The sequence below is a fragment of the Rhododendron vialii genome, chromosome 12a, assembly GCF_030253575.1.
Source record: "Rhododendron vialii isolate Sample 1 chromosome 12a, ASM3025357v1".
Taxonomy (NCBI): Eukaryota; Viridiplantae; Streptophyta; class Magnoliopsida; order Ericales; family Ericaceae; genus Rhododendron; species Rhododendron vialii.
The window spans coordinates 27,372,191-27,391,335 of NC_080568.1; the positions used below are offsets into that span (position 1 = coordinate 27,372,191).

General features: G+C 37.5%; 2 protein-coding genes across 3 annotated transcripts; one reads left to right on the forward strand and one right to left on the reverse strand.

Annotated features, from left to right (window-relative positions):
• The first annotated feature begins 1,070 nt into the window (after nucleotides 1-1,070).
• On the forward strand, nucleotides 1,071-8,120 carry LOC131311969 (S-adenosylmethionine carrier 1, chloroplastic/mitochondrial). 2 transcript variants are annotated; one of them, XM_058339640.1, is made up of 9 exons: nucleotides 1,071-1,262; nucleotides 2,357-2,472; nucleotides 2,597-2,654; nucleotides 2,925-3,074; nucleotides 4,169-4,379; nucleotides 4,743-4,788; nucleotides 5,872-5,992; nucleotides 6,156-6,228; nucleotides 7,577-8,120. In XM_058339640.1, exons 1-9 carry the CDS (start codon nucleotides 1,181-1,183, stop codon nucleotides 7,812-7,814), a joined length of 1,095 nt encoding a protein of 364 aa, XP_058195623.1. In that variant the 5' UTR covers nucleotides 1,071-1,180; the 3' UTR covers nucleotides 7,815-8,120. The 2 variants fall into 2 exon arrangements, with proteins under 2 accessions (XP_058195623.1, XP_058195624.1); XM_058339641.1 differs by lacking the exon at nucleotides 1,071-1,262 and having other exon boundaries at nucleotides 2,371-2,472; nucleotides 2,566-2,654.
• An 873-nt stretch (nucleotides 8,121-8,993) lies between these two features.
• LOC131309617 (uncharacterized) lies at nucleotides 8,994-17,788 on the reverse strand. Its single transcript, XM_058336226.1, has 11 exons — nucleotides 17,778-17,788; nucleotides 16,653-16,692; nucleotides 13,820-13,905; nucleotides 13,346-13,583; nucleotides 12,502-12,587; nucleotides 11,859-12,334; nucleotides 10,943-11,170; nucleotides 10,724-10,868; nucleotides 10,346-10,576; nucleotides 10,142-10,263; nucleotides 8,994-9,795 (listed from the first exon to the last, which is right to left on the reverse strand). The coding sequence occupies exons 1-11, from the start codon at nucleotides 17,786-17,788 to the stop codon at nucleotides 9,272-9,274; spliced, it is 2,187 nt and encodes a 728-aa protein (XP_058192209.1). The 3' UTR covers nucleotides 8,994-9,271.
• Nucleotides 17,789-19,145: the final 1,357 nt, after the last annotated feature.

Genomic DNA, 19,145 nt, shown 5'->3' on the forward strand with positions numbered 1-19,145 from the left:
TAATCCAAACCATTTAAAAGTGTATTAAATGACCCAAATTTATCAAACGGGTATCACGAAGAATATACCTACCGAGCATCAAAAAATTTCTCGGGTAAATTGCCCTGAAACCATTGCTCCATTTTTAACAAATGCTGTCTGCCCTAATTGCTCCCTTTTTAACAAAGGAGATTTCTTGCTCAAATAAATAATAAACAATACCGAATACATTAAAACGAAACGTTAGTATGATTATAATGATTATAGATATTTGACTTTGTTTCAATTTGTTCTTTTTTCTGTAACTTGAAACTTTGATTTATTGTTATTAAATTTGAGCATTATTAAAAAAATTATACGTGGACATTTTTGGAACTCGATTATGAGTGTAATTATAGAATGATATAGAAAAATGATTTTCACACTTCCCTTTTAACCATCCATTTATCTACATGAATTTACATTATTGATCTTGAATGTGCGAAAAAATGTATTGAATAAAGGGTAATATAGTAAATTCAAATGAATAAAGACAAAAAAGAGAGTGTGAAAATCAATTCCCATAATATATTTTCTTTGTACTCTTAGCATGTTTTTTTTTTTTTTTTCCATTACATGATCTTAATTCAAAACTTAACAATGTTACAATAAAGGTTCAACTTTCTTCAAGGAATTTATCTTTTTCACTTATTGTCACAAAAGATTATCGATTATACCACCATATTTAAGGTTTACCTTGGGCTTTGAAATTTAAGGGCCGACCTTGTACTCGCAAGGTGAACTCTTTGCATGAAATTTTTGGATCTGCCACTCCTTATTACGTGACCATAGGGTTTAGCTGAGTGACATGAGGCAATAATTAATGGACTTTCTCCTTAAAGGGATTACAAAATCACAAAGGCCACACCTTCAGAACGTGGGGCCATAGGATGTTGGTTCGGTCATTAATTTCAAAAATTCAGAATCAGAATTAGACGAGGTACGCGCATAAATAGTCATCGCACCTGGTTATAAAAAGAAATACTATAAATTTAGCATTAAGGTCGGTGGGGCACGTACCCGTCTAGGTCCGGGTCATCAGGTAAGTCGCTCCGAAACTATTAAAAAACTCCTAAATGCGCGCCCTCTTCAAAACCCCACAATATAAACCCTAACCAAAATTACAGGAGAGAGAGAGAGAGAGAGCTGAAGCTCACCATCCATGGCGGTTCCCAGCTCAGAGTCCACGGGAACGAAAGCTTCAGCACCTCATTTGGTCAAGGCAAATCACAACCAGTTCTTCGGTGCGCTGTTTTCTCTCTGCATGTTTCCATTTCGACCGTCGGTCCTCAGCAAAACCGCAATCTAATATATTTTCTCTGTAGAAACCGATATATCATGCATAGGACATAGATTCTGATACGTATGGGTCGTGTATATTCTTGTATTCCCTGGTTTTACCTTAAAAATTGGCCGATGACAGATATTTTATATTTTCCTAAAAACAGGCATTTAAAATGAAGATATGGCCAAAAGTATTAGAGTAGAAATTGGGAGTGAAAATGAAGATAAGGCCAAAGATATTTTGTAGTTTTTTTTTTGTTTTGATAATCAGAAGTTTGGGCCGGATTGTGCGCATCTTGACTAATCTGGGGACCAATTCGACCAATTCCAACGCCTATTTGCGGGGGTTCCAATTAAAATCAGAGCAAAGCATTGACTGGCCGAAAGAAGTTGATAGCATCTAGGAGGTTTCAAACCGGAGACATTAGGTGAGGGGCCAACCCCTTGGGCTTAAGGAACTATATTATTGATTCCTTCGTGGTATTGTCTTGCTGCTGTTGGAAATGTTGTAATCCTCAGGCACAAAGCTAAAGATCAGTCAATGTCATCCTAGTTTAAATGCACAGGAAATGATTTGAGAGATAGACCGGTATATATACTGGAATATTTGTTTGTTAATTCAGTAGAGAATGGGTTTTTGTGCTCTGATAGGAATCTGTTCCGTAGAATTCTTGGATGAGCTTGCTCTATTAGGGTATGTTTTCGTTTTGTTTCTTTAAATTTCCTCAACTCCAGGTTCTAAGGGACTGAGATAGTGGCTTGTTTCTTTGAGCCAAGGGACTACAGCTGTTGGTCCATTACATTTGTATTGGTTGTGGGAATAAACTTGAATTTGCAGAAATGAAAAATAAAAATAAAAAATGAGACTTCATTCTGGTTATTGTCTTTTTTGAGTATCTAATTTGTTGTCCAGATAAACGAAGTGGCGTTAATCCTCTTCGCCTAGTCTCTTTCTCATCTAACGATTGTGAAGGATTATAGGAATTTTTGGAGTACGTTAAATTTATTTGTAGTGGAATAAAAGGTTTGACTAGTGTCCGTGTCACGGGTGCAGTATGGAGAGAATTCCTTTGGGGAGGTATTGCCGGTGCTTTTGGGGAAGGGATGATGCACCCGATTGATACAGTAAAGACCCGACTGCAAAGTCAAGCTATCCTTAGCGGATATCAGGTATGAATTGTCAGCGGCATCAATATTCATGATACAATATGGAAAGTGCAGAGTTACAGTTTTATTTTTCTAATTTGTTGTATTGGTGGTTAGCATGTTGTTAACATGGCTTAAATACTGTCAGAATCAGAAAAGCATACTACAGATGGTTCGCACAGTCTGGGCCACTGATGGGCTAAGAGGTACATCATCTTCGACTGTGTTGTTTGTTCATTGAATGCCTCCAATGCCTCCTTATATATCTTCATAAAAATGGCAAAAAGACTTATTCATTGAAAGTGTTTTCTCAGCACCTTATATGAGAAGATATGTGAACTTCTAATCTTTTGTAACTTTTGGAGTTGGGAACTTGATATTTAGGAACTTGAATAGTTTGGATCCTTCTATTACCTTTCTCATGCATAAAATATTTGTTTTTTTTTAAAGTTAGTCTAAGTTGATTATGTTAACAGGTTTTTATAGAGGAATAGCTCCTGGAGTTACTGGATCTCTTGCAACTGGAGCAACATATTTTGGTGTCATAGAGTCCACGAAGAAGTGGACAGAAGAAAAACACCCTGGCCTTGGGGGCCACTGGGCTCATTTCATAGCCGGAGCCATTGGTGAGCTGTTTGCCTTTTTCACTCTTTGTCAAACATTGGTTTACCTTGAAGCTATATGTTTATGCTTAAATTGTCTTCACGTAGGTATAGTGTCATAGAATGAAATAAATTATTACACAGTTTGATCTGTTATTTGTGAACTACCTATGCTTGAACCTGGAATATGGATTAGGGAACTCTTAATCAAGTAAGATGGGTGTTGTAGAGTTTGACAGGTCGAGACTATAAATTTGGGATCCTTGTGGTTCATCTTGACTCTTGAGTGTTTATAGGATGGTATTCTGAAATAGTGGTATGATGCCAACAGTATGTTTACCTTGTTGAAAGTATAAGTTTACTGCATAAGTTAAGTGAACTCCTCTAATTTAAACCACAGAATTTGCATATCTTTCTGTGCAAGGCATCATAATATCTTTTTGTTAGTTAAACATTGAACTGCTTCTTGCAAGTTATCTCATTTGATTTGTAGGTCATTACCTCTTTCTGTATGGAGGCAAGGTGTGTGCCATCCGATTTGTGGTTAATCATACGATTATATGGGCTTTATGCTTAACTGCAGTTATTTTGGGACTGAATTTAGTTCATCCGTAGTCCAATATGCGTACTTTTATTGTTACTTCAACTAGAACATTGGTCACATCCACATGATGTTTCAGTTTTTTTTTTTTTCTTTTTTTTGGGAAAGAAGTGGGCACACAGTTGTTCTAATGTGTTCTGCTTCCCGTCTCCGTGTACATCATCTCACTCAATGATTCCTTGAATGCTTCGTGCGGACTGTTTATACGATCTTGGGTTTGTTTTGTACATTGCTTTGTAGAATGGGGCTTAGCCCATGTTTTATATGTACTATTGTATTTGATCTGCATTGAGTTTGCTAGTCTGCTAGGATTTGATAACTTTACATTGTAAGCCCCTGGACCATCATATTTGTGAAGGAGACATATAATTGTGTAAATATCCATTGCGCTTAACGTGGTCCATTTTTCAATGGAATAAGACAGGTTTATTAGTGATCTTGGATTATGACTTTCATGGGCTGTTGGCATGCCTCAGAGAACTCAGAATATCCTTCTTCCTTTTTTCCATGCTTCCAGGAGATACTCTTGGCTCTGTTGTGTATGTTCCATGTGAAGTGATGAAGCAACGCATGCAGATTCAAGGCACTAGAAAATATTGGAGTTCAGTTGTCATGAAACAGAATGCTGGTATGAAACCAGGCATGGAAATGTACGGCTATTACTCGGGAATGTTTCAGGCCGGCTCTTCAATTTGGAAGGAACAGGGGCTAAAAGGATTATATGCGGGGTAATTCTTAATATCAACTCTTCAAACCTTATCTCCTTTGGAAGGTGTGATATTTCTTTAGAGAAACACTAGTATTGCTCGGTTCTTTAGAGAAACACGAGCACAGACAAATTAGAAAGAGAACAGAAATAACAAAAAGAAAACAAGTAACAAAGAAAGCACCCATGATGTCAGTTATTTATGTATTCCATTAGTAAGGGTCATGTGGACAACCAGCTCTGACGCTAAAATCACTTTTACCACGGCGCCTGTTTCCATTGTGTGATTTTGTTCTTGATAACTGTGTTATCGACTTTTTTATTGCAAACAGTAGTTTCTTGACCTCTAAATGTCATTATTTGGTTGTTTCCTTTTCTTTGGCAGATACTGGTCTACACTTGCAAGGGATGTGCCATTCGCAGGTCTAATGGTAAATGACTTCAGCTTCAAGTTCTGCCTTTGCAAATTTGTACTAGTATATAGATATACGTTCTAAATCATGGACTTTCCCTGAATTCTGTGCAAAGTCCATACAAGAAACATGCTTTTTGACCCACTGAAATACTGAATAAATTGTTAGCTATGGTTTTGTTTTCAACGCAGGCAATACTTGTAGCCTTGCACTAGTGTTTCTGTTAGTTTGCATATCATTAGCAATTGTTCTTCCAAAATTCAAGATTGTATGAGGATCATGGCTTCTGCTTTTCCTTGTTGAAGTATTAAAAACATTTGTTGAAAATTAATTTCATGTCAAAGTGATAAGAGTTGGTTCAGTTTTACAAGGTTCAACTGGATGTTTTGGTTGCGTAAAAGGACATTGCTGAATGTTGGTTGCTATTTGTTGTAAGGTTTAGAGCATGTTAAATGTTCCCTTTTATAGGGAAGTGTTTGCTTCCATTTCACCATGCAAGAGTTCTTATGCTTATAAGCCAAAGGAAAAATAACAGGGGACCTTTATGAAAATGGAAAAGCATTGTACTCGAGTGAAAATCCCTGATTCTTAAACAATTTTTTAACTTTCTATTCATACGTAAATCAGATTCGTAATTGCCAAAAATGGAAAAAAGAGATGGTATTTGCCTATGGAAAGGTTAGATAACACCCAGAAAAGCTATCCTTGAAATGTACTCTGCCATGGTTTGTTTCAAGAAATCAAAGTAATGAGAAACTCATTTTGTATCATCCTTGTAATCCAGTGGTTTGGCCATCAGATTTGATTTGGGTCTAGATACGTAAATGGTATTGCTCGAACTGGAACCTCCTGGCTTCTCATTCCCTAGCATGTTTTGACACGTGGTGAATCATTTTTCTAGCCGACCATTCATTGTTATTGCACAATAACACCTTATATCGTTCAAGTATGGAATAACCTGTGATAACACATTCTTCTGGTCTTTCTCTGCCCCCACCAAATGTAGCATGATTTGTTTAGTTGACTTCCATTTATTGGTTTAAAATGTTTCTGTTTTAAAACTGCGTCATTTGATTGTTACGAGTTTTGACAAATTTTTAGGTCACCTTTTATGAGGCCCTAAAAGATTTGACTGAGTATGGGAAGAAAAAGTGGATGCCCGGTTCGAGTAACCAGGTTAATAGTTCTCTTGAGGGACTCTTGTTGGGAGGACTAGCTGGTGGTATGTATCTCACTTATGTAGCTTCTGACTTAAGTCTTGCTTTTGTTTCTAACTAACAATTTGTCAGAATTCTAATAATTGGATTTATTCAAAACTTTAGTGAAATTTACATTTTTTTGAGTTCTTTCCCTAATGGCACACATTTTTTGGGTATATTTTACAGGTTTTAGTGCATACCTCACCACTCCCTTGGATGTGGTCAAGACAAGACTACAAATACAGGGTCCGACTTTAAGGTATCAGCTGTTTTCTTCTTTTTTTTCCTTCCGGTGGAACGTTTCCCTTTTTCGTTTTTGCGTATTTCTCTTTACATATAAAGTCAATTACAAATCCAAATTGAGACTTGTCAAAAAAACATAAACAAATCCAAATGGAGGTGGCCTCTCTCAAGTTTGGAAGGAGACAGTCTGGCCATTTCCGGCTTCATTTTGAGTCCACTTTGATGATCGGGCTCGTTCATGCTGTAGAGCTCGTCAGCAGATGAACCACGTAAAATTTAGTTCAATTCGATACCTGATCAGAGCACATTTTTCTGTAAAAAATAGGTTCTTCAAGTTGTAATGTGCACAACCTATGTTAATAGAAACTGCTAATACCCTAGTGGATTGCGCTTTGGATCGAGCATTCCAAATGTGGTGCACCCATGTTCCAATACGGTGAATTTAGCAATCCAAAAATTTCTCCTATAAACACGAGGGCCCCGTTCGTTTAAGGGTTTTGGGTTTTGAATTCTAATCATTATCCTATTTCTCTCCAATCATTGCTCTCATTTTTCTCTCCATCTCTCTCCAATTGACCTCTATTTCCAATCATTATTCTATTTCTCTCTACACTCGTTACTTATAAATCCAAATCCAAAATCCCAAAACGAATGGGGCTGAGATATTTCAGCTTTAGGAAGACAACATATAAGAAAAATTGGTAATAATGGTTTAAGAAATGTACTTTACATGAATGATAGACGAACCATACTCTACTTCATTGGATGTGTTTCCCTTTAGATAAGAACACCCTTGGATTGTAAGCTATAGAAGCCTACCCCTATCGTTCCGGAATTTAGGGCATGTTGTACTGCATTCCTGTTCTCAATCGCGTACCAGAACAATCCACGTTCCAGGTAACATAGTGCACAATTCAATTTTCTTCAAGATAAATGTGCTTTCGATTAGGTAATGATCACTGATCAGTATTGAATATCAACCTTATTTTTTATGTGGTTTTTCTACTTGGGGATCTCTACAACATGAACGAGTCCGATCATCAAATTGAACCGGAAATGGGGCTGGACGGCACAGGGTGCAATCCCTTGCCGAACTTGAGAAAAACCGGCTTCCATTTACCCATGTTCAATTAGCAATTATTAGACTTTTTCTAATCATGCTTTTAAACATTTCTTGGGTTTTATTTTTCATATTTTTTGGAAATGCTTCAAATGTTTCCGTAACATTTTTATCTTTTCTGAAACGCCACACCAAAACGAAAATTTGATCATTGGTTGTCTGTATGTTGGGACGGCTTTTGTTTATGATTGGAAGTAAAGAAGTGTAATTTTTTATCCCTAATAATGTGTGGGGCGCTCTTCAGGTATAGTGGCTGGCTGGATGCAGTTCATGGTATCTGGAAGACTGAAGGCATAGCAGGAATGTTCAGGGGTAGCATTCCCAGAATTATGTGGTATATACCTGCATCTGCTCTTACCTTTATGGCTGTTGAATTCCTCAGAGACCATTTTAACGAAGAATTGAGCAACGGTGAAGTGCAAGAACTCGCAAGCTTATCAATCGACAAAAAGAGATCTTCCTTACAAGAGGTGTCTTCGTAGAAACTCCTACTGAATTACAACTTTTAACCAGCCGGATTACTTCACTGATACGATTTTGTACCATAATAGAATATCACAGTAGTGAAAAGCCAGGGGAGGCTATAGCTCTTACCTTATCCATTCGTTTTACTGATTCATGGGCACAATCATAGGCATTCTTTTGATGAAAGCCTCGAGAAAATGGTTAAACGACGTGTGGAATTTGTTGGGATTTGAAATTTGTTCTGTATACAAGTATTTTTTTTTTGACATGTTCTGTATACAAGTATATGGTGATGAAATTCTGCAATCTTGGTTTTTGTTTCTTGTAGCAGTGGTGGTAATCGCGATTTCTGACCTTTTGTATTTGTGTATATGCCAAGTGATTTGCAAGGCGCAGCAAACTTCACGGTGGTAATCGCATAGAATATGTGCAAAGATAATCATGTCCTACAGTTCGGTTGGGGTTGGCTTTTGAATATGCAAACTCTATATTTTGATCTCGAATAAGGCTCAGCATTTGCGTTGTAAATAACCACAATAATCAATTAGGTCCACGTAACATAGAGAATTTTATCATCTTGAGGCTATTCATTGGGATAATGCTACCCAACGAAATCCTAATCCTAATACCGGTAGTTCATTGCACATGATGTAGTGATAACGCGTGAAATGACAAGACAAAACTTGGCTACTTGAAATTAAAAAAAAAAAACAAAGTACAAGCCATTATAAGTTGGTTCCTATCAGTAGGTACGTGAAAGTTTCAAGATATATTTCTTCAGGGTTAAAGTTGGAAACATCCCATTCACAAAAGAAAGCAGGAGAAACCCCAAATCTGTTGCAGCTGGAAAAACTACCATCCGATTAGCGAAAACGGATAACATGTTATAACGTTTTTCTGCATGTGAGATACCATTTCCACCGCTTTCGACTGATTTGGAATTCCCCCGAAAGTAACTAGAATCACTGAAAACTGTAAAACAAAGCATCTCGGAGGGAATTTGGTATATACAACAATGTGACATCACAGGAAAACTCAGAAGGAAGTAAAATGTGACCTTTACACTGATTCACACTGCGGGCTTTTACAGCTTTTCTCACACTGATTCACACTATCTTGGGCATCTGTTCATCCCTAACCGAGGAATCGACGTAACACCAAAATACTAGCTATTTTTTTTCTACAAGCCTCTACACAACTGCAATCCAGCTTCACAAATTCTTACAAGGGAACTTTAATTCTGGCTTTCACAAGCAAACATAGAAGATAAACTATCTTCTTGGGATTCCCTGTATTTGAACTTTAGATGAATCATCATTACACGATTGTGTAGACATCATGATTTCTTCCACTGTTTTGACACATCTTTCTTCGTTCCGTGAAACAGTGGGTATCTCGAACGATTGTTTGTGATGGTCAGAACTAAATTTTCCGTGGTAAGATTCTGAGAAGATGGACTGCAGTTGTGAAGAGGTTAGTAGCAAACAGAGCGAGAGTTAGGTTGCAAGCTCCCAGCCCTAAGGACTTCGGACAAACTCTTAAATCTTCTGCTCTCCTTTTCTGGGTTTCTAGCTTCCCCATCAAGCATAAGGGATTTTTCATCTCTACCCATCTTCGTAAGTGCCTTATTCTGGACATTCAGCTGATGAATCTCCTCAAAACCAGGAGGAATCTCGTCGAAAAGCTCATTGTTAACCTCTAGCAAGGGCTTTTGTGTAGCAAAACTGAAATTTCTTGAAACACAAGGAATCTCTGGATGCAAGGATATTGCAGTGGCTTTTTCATCCCTATAGCTATTGCAGCTCCTCTTGGATGATCTTCCTGGAATTGCTATGTCCAATCTTCCCACGTCTTTTCCAGCAAGCATGTCAATCTCCATGTCAATAGCACAGTCTGACGACTGAATGGGAAATGTGATTTCCTTGTCATGCTTGCAAACAGCTTCATGCTTTTTGACACCACGGAAGATTCCCCAGAAGTAGTATTCCTCATTCCATCCTGTTATATTTCAAAGGCTTGATCAGAACTGTTGATCATCAAATTCAAGCAGGAACCAGATAGTGCAATATTAATTAAAAATTATTTCACTTCTTTACCCACAAAAGAAAGCCCAGATAATGCACTTCCTACGGCAAGTCCAAACAACGTTGCGAATTTACCCAATCTCTAGTTCATTATAGGACTGAAGGGAGATTGAGTCATTAATAGTTCATTCAAAAAGAAACCTCCTACAAATAACGAAGACGAAAATGGAAAGAAGACAACGAATGAGTTGCCTGGTTTCCAGGTCTTGCCATTAAATTGCATAAGGAAACATGGATATACAGAGACTTAAGAGTATTACTTTGAGAATTAGTTTGCAGAAGTTTGGATGTAAACACCAACAACTCTACACCATCCACGTAACTTCTCATCACTAAGTCTTGTTTCTCTATGAACTCCAGGAGGCAGATATACGGTGCAGATCTACAATCCAACATTGAATTTATCTTAAACAACTTCTGACAAACGAAAATTTTCACAACCCAAGTCAGGTAAAAAAACAGACCTCTGACTATTGCTGGAGAAGAAGTACAGCCCTATATCATCCTCACCAGGACAGTAGTCCAGAAATATATTGGTCCAAACATTAGAACGCGGAATCAATGTGAACAGAAGGACTTGAGGCATTGCTTTTGAGAACTCATAGACTTTGCGACGGACTTTCAAAGGAGGATGAGCAAAAAACCCTTCATTGAGTTCTTTACAGTTAACGGTATCAAGAATTTTGAAGCTTCCCCTGGACAATGCAAGGAACAAAGTCAATACATAATCTATCTTTTCTTATTCAGTGAATGGAAACTACCTGTAATACATTGGGATAATGTCTCAAGAAGCATCAGTTGCTAAACAAATTCACGTAAGTGAAGAACTAATTGATACTCACTTCCAAGAAGAATCTAGAGCAGGACCTTGAACACATTTGTCATCTTTAGGCAGAATATTCATCTGGTCACCATTCTCAGCATTGAATTTTCTTGGCTCCACATTACTACAACCATTATTACTGCCTACGAGATAGATGTTCAATACTAGAGAAAAGTCTGAAAATTCTTCAATGCACTGTGAAAACCATAAATAAATTTTTCATACGTAATCAAAACACCTGGATGTGTAGAGTCATGATGTAGGTCGGTCAAGTTGATTTCACAGGTCTTGCCTGAACTGACTATTGGTGGAAAAAGAATCGCTTGTGGGGAATCCGATGATGCTTTATTCACCACATTATCTTCCTTTGCACTAACATTTTGGGTTTCTACAGCAGAGCTAACGGCATCTGCAGGTTGTTCCATGGGAAAATGTTCCTTCCTGGGAGCTTGAGCAGCTTTCTTTTCTGAAACATACAAGCACAACCATATTTTTAAAACCTCTAATGAAAATCAACCCCATCAACCCATATTACCACCAAAAATAATGAAGAGAAATCTTGCCCAGAGAGACTTCTGGGAAGACAAACGACAAGAAACTACTCATGCCAATGTAGATGATTATACTTAATCCAGAAAACAATGTAAAATGCAACTCTGCTTGCATTGAATTTTCGCAATAAAGCGACTCAAGATTAAAACCTCTTAACTCTCATGTCAGGAAAAAAATGTAACTGATACTTTACACAAAGTTCATATAACAACAAATTCAAACGTAAGAACACAGGTTCAGAGGTTTCATATCAAATTCGTCGATTTTGAATGCAACACAGATCCTTAAAGAACTTTGGTACTGAACACGTTAGAACATTTTATAGTAAAAATTCTAGAGCACAAGAAAGTAAAAGTTTGACTAGACCTCATGTTCACCACCTCAGAATCATATGATGTCAACTCAAAGTTTAGCCAACTTCACTTAACCTCATATAATACTGGTGATCAAAATCATGGAATAAAGCCTGTAACATGCACTGGGAAAGGACAGGATCAATAAATTGCGGAAAGCTATGCAAAATCGAGATGACCTTTCTTAATCCCCATCAAAGTTAGTGAGCACAAAATTTTATGCAAGAAATCTCTAGAGATATATATTACCTTTAGGTTCTTTTGATGTTTGAGTTACTTCTTGTTGACCAACTTGATTGGTGAGGCTGTTGCCATTTCCAGTAGGCGGAAATTCGGGTAGCCTAAAACTAGGGTTTGCTTTGACGGAAAATGATGACTTAGGGGACATAGCCATGGGCTTTATGGGAGTTCTTTCAGAAATACGAACAGAAATTTTCGATGGCCCAGACTTTGAGTTCATATTACTCTTTGAAGGGGATTCGAAATTCTTGGCTCCTGAAGATAGCATGATTGCTTCTTGAGCAGGAATGTACTTCACTTTCCCAGTTTTACCAATCTTTTCCCATTTGAGAAGCTTGCCACGACTGGATGGATTAGTATTTTCCTTCTGCATCATACCTAAAGGGTCCGACATTAACATATTGGGGGCTTTTGGTGAAACCGAACTTCCCATTTCACATGCTTCACAAAGCCAAGAGTCTGGGTCATCCTCCCAAAAGGGTTTCCTGCAAAGAAGTCGGGACACATTCAAATGAAGATAATAATGCAGTGTTACAGTTCTATATTGTAGGTTCAATCAGGCTTAGGCATCATATGCACTTATGTAAGCAACAAGGAACTTGAAATGAAGGGCACATATGTCTTCATTGAGAAAGAGCGAAAGAGATCTGACATATGCTCACGAGCTATTTTGCATCGACAGCAAGCCATAATTGCTTCAGGAGTACCAGTATCGCCAGATATGTCATAAGGTTCACCCTGCAAATCAGTAAACGAGATATAAAGAGTATGATAAGTGATTCTCTTTTTACGAAGCATTGCTGGTTGCTAATGTAAAAACAAAGGTCAAAACAAAACCGTCGTTTTGTCCAAACTGTTAACGAATGGATCATTGGTAACGGTTCTGCATATACCATGCAAACAGGTAATGTGAAACTATTTTTAGTCCATACAGAGTGAGTGAAGAATAAGTTCTGTTTAGAAAATTTGAGTACACTGTCGATAGACAGAAAAGATCCAAAGAACTAGTTCGAACTGAATGAATAACTGAAAATTTGCTTGGAAGCAGGATTATAGTCAGAGAATATTTGAGCACTAAAAAGACAGCAATTCCTTGAAAACAGAAAATCAGATGGTAAAACAATACATAATTATCAACCATGTCGGGAACAATCTCAACATAACACAGAACAGTAAACACGGAAAGGAAAAGGGAAATTAACAAACAGATGTGAAGGGAAAATGAGACACCAAAAGAAAAGGAAGATAACATCCAACAATTTAACAACCTAAACAATCAAATTACACAACCTCCTTGCAATTAAAGTAAAGAGCTTGGGGGCTGTGGCGAATCTGCATAATACTGAGGTAAGAACTAGAAGAATATACGAGAATGAAAAAGTGACTAAAATAACCCCATTTCACATGTTACTGTATCCAGAATCATAAGGTAGTAATGAACCAAAAAAGGAAGATTTTAGAATGGAAGACAATAAGCTAAAAGGCAAACCCCTCACTTCTTCAACAGGAGTACTGTGTTCCACTTTCTCAGTTTTAACAATCTCTTCATAATTGGGAAGCTTGCTAGAACCTGCTGAACAAGTACTTTCATGGTCCACAACATCTGAGGGGTTTGGAGTTAATGTCCTCAGCAAGTCTTCCGTCAAAGAACTTGATGAACTCATACTTCCAATGCCACATGGTTGACAAAGCCAAACATCTGGGACATCCTCGCTAAATGGTTGCCTGCAGTAACTGGAAAAAAGGAAGAGAATTGCAACATGTTCAACCAAAAATAATTGTGCAGTGATACAATTATGTACACTAAGGTATCATTCTTAAGCACCACATGAACTACATGCAAGGAATCGAAAACTTGTTGAAATAGGCAAAAGGGCCCTCACTATTAACATGGAACAAAGAGTATACACAAGTTTATTGGCACTGTGAAAGGAGAATTTAGAATCCACATGGATTGAGAGAGATCTTACATGTGCTCATGATTTATGTTGCATTGAGAGCACGTAACTATTGCCTCCAGGACACCAATATCGCCACATATGTCACAAGGTTTGTCCTGCCGAATAGGAAACAAGATACAAAAAATGCTAACAATTATTTCCTCCTTCAAACATGTGTGCTTGCTCAAGTTAAAGCTGTTGGTTATGGAATGGACTACAGGTCTTTCAAACATCTGTGCTTGCTCAAGTTAAAGCTATTGGTTATGAAATTCTAATATGGAATGGACTGCAGGTATATTTTCATACATATATAAAGAACATGTGAGCAGGTAAACCAAATCCAGTACTGTCAAAACAGAGTGAAAAGAACTATGGGTGTTTAAAAGTCAGTTGATTAGCAATTTGAAATATAAGATAAAAAATGGAATGAGCAATTAAAACTTTGAGAACCTAGGAGTATGATTTCGAATCACAAATATTCAAGCATGCAATCTCCAGAGGTATAAAGTACAATACCAAATTTTAACAACTTAAAAAGTTGAAATCAACACTCAGACATGCTTGTGAAAAGCTTTGAATATATCTGGTTCTTTAAGCCAAAGAAAACCTCCAGTTCTGTTTCTAACGAACATTCTGCATATACACTATTTTTCCTTGCCCTGCTTTCCCCTTTTCTCTTCTACATGACTCCTTCTCCAACTCCAAAACAATCCAGAAACAACTTATGTACACAGTCTGGGCATGTAGGTATTAAAACCATATTGGTTTCCAATATAATCCTGTACAGTAAGGTAAAAAGATATGTTGTTAATATCCCTATCTTTAACCTGCATAAGGCCATATTATATAGTTAGAATCGACAATGGTGACCTGTTCAAAACTAAAGTTTCTCAAACATAAAAAGAAGTGTTAGACACTAGGGGCATGGGAAGCAAAGAATCTACATAGTTTGGAACTGAAAGATGAAAGTACAATTCTAAGAAACAAATATATATATATATATATTGAAAGTACAAGGGACAAAGTTGTGTGCCCTCGAATGGAACGGAAATTTAATGTGCATGTCCTCCATTGAAAGGATATGAGTTCTTGAGAGACTTGAACATAGGGATGTCTTGCATTCATTGGTCTCCAGTGTTTTGGTTATCTAACTTCCAGAAATTCTTATAGAGGAAACAAACAAATGTTAATCATGATTAAATGGATAAGGCACCCACATCGGGAGTTTGGGTTTGTGTGTGTGTGTTTAAAGGGTTCACTCTACCTCTCCCTAGTTAGCAATTGCCTAGGTGAGTTTGGTAGGTGAAATTACCCTCTTGCCCTCCCTCGAAAAAACTACGTCGTGCCCACCCGTTGTAGAGGGATCCGACCTCTGGTGTAGGCCCCTTGGGCCCACTGTCGTTGTGCTGCGTTTCGCGGCGAGGCTCTTGGGCCTGCGTTAGATGGGCTGGCTCCCACATCGGGAGTTTGGGTTTGTGTGTGTGTGTTTAAAGGGTTCACTCTACCTCTCCCTAGTCAGCAATTGCCTAAGCGAGTTTGGTAGGTGAAATTACCCTCTTGCCCTCCCTCAAAAAAAAGATTAAATGGATAAAACTATAAGGAAAAAAAAAGGTTAGACTTTCAAGTATAGGGCATTAGGAATACAACTATAAGGAAATGACAAGGTTAGCCCTATGCTGCACTGGGAAGCCAGGTATCTAAGCCTCCAATGTTAGAAGCATGAAACAGGGGGCCAATGAAGAGGTGAAGAAATAGAGAATAACAAATAGTGCAGAACAATGAATTTGAGAAATTAAAAGACTAAATAGTAAAGAAATAGCATTGAAAGTGAATCCTCGGACTAATATTATACCCAACAAGAATCTCAACTCTTAAGGTAAATAATAAACCAAAAAACAAAGATGTTAATGTAATAAACAAGTAACCCCTGATATCCAATTATGGCGATTTCTATACTTTTACATATGACAAACAATTAGGGCGTGTTCCACTAACACAAACAAGTAGTTATTGTGAGAGAATGACATATCTCATAAAGCGGGAAATAACTACTTAAAAAATAACAACCTTAGCGAAACGGGGCCTCAAGCAACCAAATGACTTAAAATAGTCCAAAGTAAGGGTTAATAAAGACAAACCCCAAGTTCTTATCAAAAACATAAAACAAAACCCTAGGCAAGAAAGTACAATAGCACAAAGAAATTTACTATACAATAAAAACCTCAATCTCAACTTTTCGTGTAAAGGGTAACAACCAAATCTCTTTTTTTTTTTTTGATTAACTACAACCAAATCTCTTTATCAATAGTATATAGGTTGAATCAAACAAAAGTAAAAGAGTACCAAAACTCTTCAACAGAGCTCCATTAGCTTCTTAAGTTACAAATATGCGCCCCTGTTGAATGGTGAGAGAAGGTAAAACGAAAAAAGAAAAAAAAAACTGTTCCTCATCAAATTTTACCGGAAATGGTAAAAAAAAAAAACCAAAAACCAAACCAAACCCTAGGTAATAAAGTAAAGTAGCACAAAGAAATTACTATTCATTAAAAGCCTCTTCTTCTTTTTTTTGATCTGGTGTTCAATAAAAACCTCAACCTCAGCTTTTGATGTAAAGGTAACAACCAAATCTCTGTCTATAGACTATATAGTAAAGGAGCGCTCAAACTCTTCAATAGTGCGGCATTAACTTCTTAAATACAAATATGCACCCCTGTTGAATGGTGAGAGAAGGTGAAAAGAAAAAATAAAAAACAAAACTGTTCCTCATCAAATTTTACCAGAAATGGTAAAATAACACAAAACCAAACCCTAGGTGAGAAGGAACAGTAGCACAAATAAATTACTCATACTATTCGGTAGAAACCTCAATCTCAACTGTCAGGTAAAGGGTAGCAACCAAATCTCTTTATCAATGGTATAATACGGATTGAATCAAACAAAAGTTCAAGGAGCACGCAGATGCTAAAACATCTTGCACCCATGTTGAATAGCGAGAGAAGGTAAACTAAAAAAGGAAAGGAAAAGCTAATGGGTTAATGGGTTCTCATCAAATTTTACCAGAAATGGTAAAAAAACGAAATGTGACTCATTTTCTTTTCATTTTATTACTCAGTACTTTCACATCCATCTCTAACAAATGTAAATCATAGGAGAACTACATTTCCAATTTTTTCCCATTTGTGTCGCCATTTTTCTGCTATTGTAAAACCGACGTTGCTTTAAAATAGTCCAAAATCCAAAGGAAAATGGAGTTGTTTAAGGGTTTTACCATGAGGGATTTCGGCTGAATCTCTGGAAAGACTGGAAGGAATCTTTGTCCACTACGATACCTCGAGAATGGGGTCAAATGGGAGCTTTGAGAATCGACAAGACGAAGAGGGAGGGGGGGCCTACCACCTACCCCACGCACTCGACGTGTTTGGATGATAAGAAAAAATTTGGTTGATTTTCCGAGAAAATTTCTTGGCGGCGTCGATTCTGTCTGTTTAATACGGAGTAAATACTCCTACATATTAGGGGCACGATACTGTGGGGGCGGCGCAGGAGGTCCGGTCGTGAGCCTCCCACGTTAATGTAGATTGGAAGAGGTTTTGAAATCGGAAAGAATACGAGTACAGCAAACGGCGGTACACACAGTGCGATTTAGGACCCGAGATGGGTTCAAAATTAAAAAATTAGCAGCTTATTTCACATTTTCAAACTCAAAAAATAAAGTAAATGAAAAATATTTTTTTCAATTTTTTTTGCATCATATGAAAGATCTCATCGAGATCTTCTAAACAAAATTCATATTGCATATTTTTAGATTTCAATAAGCCCATAATTTTTGAGCTTGAAATTGCTTTCTTAAAAAATAAGGACTTATTTTTTGTTTCAGAATGGAGCCTTATAGTGTTTGTCGTACCCATAGCAACTCTCTCTTGAAATTGAAACAAAGGAAATAACCACTGGCAGTGGCGGATCCAGAAATTTAGTACAGATGGGTTACCTCTCAATCATAACTTTATAAAAATAACGGACAATAAAAAATATTAAGAGAAAATAAATGGAATATTACTTTATTATATTTACTTGTGTTTTGTAGATATAGGAAGAGTTGTTGATATTGTGGTATTACTATGATAAAAGCTCTTGATGGGTTTCAACTATCATTAGCTACATGTTTTAGGAGAAATTTTTCATCCGTTTGAACATCAACAATAAAAAGAAAGATCGGAGAAAACTCCTAGGGATCGGACCAACAACCAACGGCATAAAAGGCAACGTCCTTGCCGCATGCACAAGTCACAAGGCTTGCTATGAGTTGGGTATTTTTATATATATTACTTATTTCCTTGGTTCAAAAAACACTATTCTAATAATTTTAGCTGGGTCACGTGACTCGCCTGTTTTTTATTTAGATCCGCCTCTGACCATTGGGGTGGCAGTTCGAGTGGCTGAGGTCAATGGCGGAGCCAGAAATTTGGTACAGATGATACACTTATTGTTCATGTTCTCGATTTCTTTTTCACAATCAAGTCCAATGTTATTTCCGATCTTGTTCAAATTGAAAACCCTTAAGTTCTAACATGCAGTCTACATATAAATTTATAAAAAAAAAAAAATCAAAAGTACGTATTGTAACATATCAATTTTGGAATTAAAAGCCACACCTTTTAAGAACACTCTATAAATTAAGGGTCGTCATCGGGCCAGGCCGGCCCAGCCCGTCAAGTCGCTGCCCAAGTCCGCCCACGGGCCGAGCCGACTGGGCTTTTTTCTTTTTGGCGGGCCGGCGGGCCAAAAGCCGGATGGGCTTAAATTTCCTTGGGCAAAACTAAACTAAGGGAAAAAAGAAAAGGTTTTCTGGGATTTTGGGCTAATAGGCGGGCCCGTTGGTGGGCTTTTAGGCAGGTACCACGTGCGGGCCTACGGGCGGGCTCACGGGCCGGGCCTATGGGCGGGCCGAGTAAAAATTCATAGGCCCGAGCCCGCCCATTACAAACTACTGGCCGAGCTAGCCAACCCGTTTTACGGGCTCGGGTCGGGTAAAAGCCCGAGGAGACCGGGCGGGCTTTTGGTGGGTTGCGGGCCTTCGGGCTAAATGATGACCCTTACTATAAGTAATAGAATTGACATGAAAATCGAGCAAACAAACCGTAATTATTAGATATTCATGAAAAAAATGACTTGTAAAATTAAAGATGAGAGGTGAATTTGGAGAGAAAAATGGTGAAGCAAATTAATTTAGGCTACTTTTATGGGTTTTGAGACTTATGAGAGTTGATGAATTATAATTTCTAACTATATAGGGGCACTAGTGTAAACATTTTAGGTTGTGAATGAAAATTATACAAATAAATAGAGGACTAAAGTG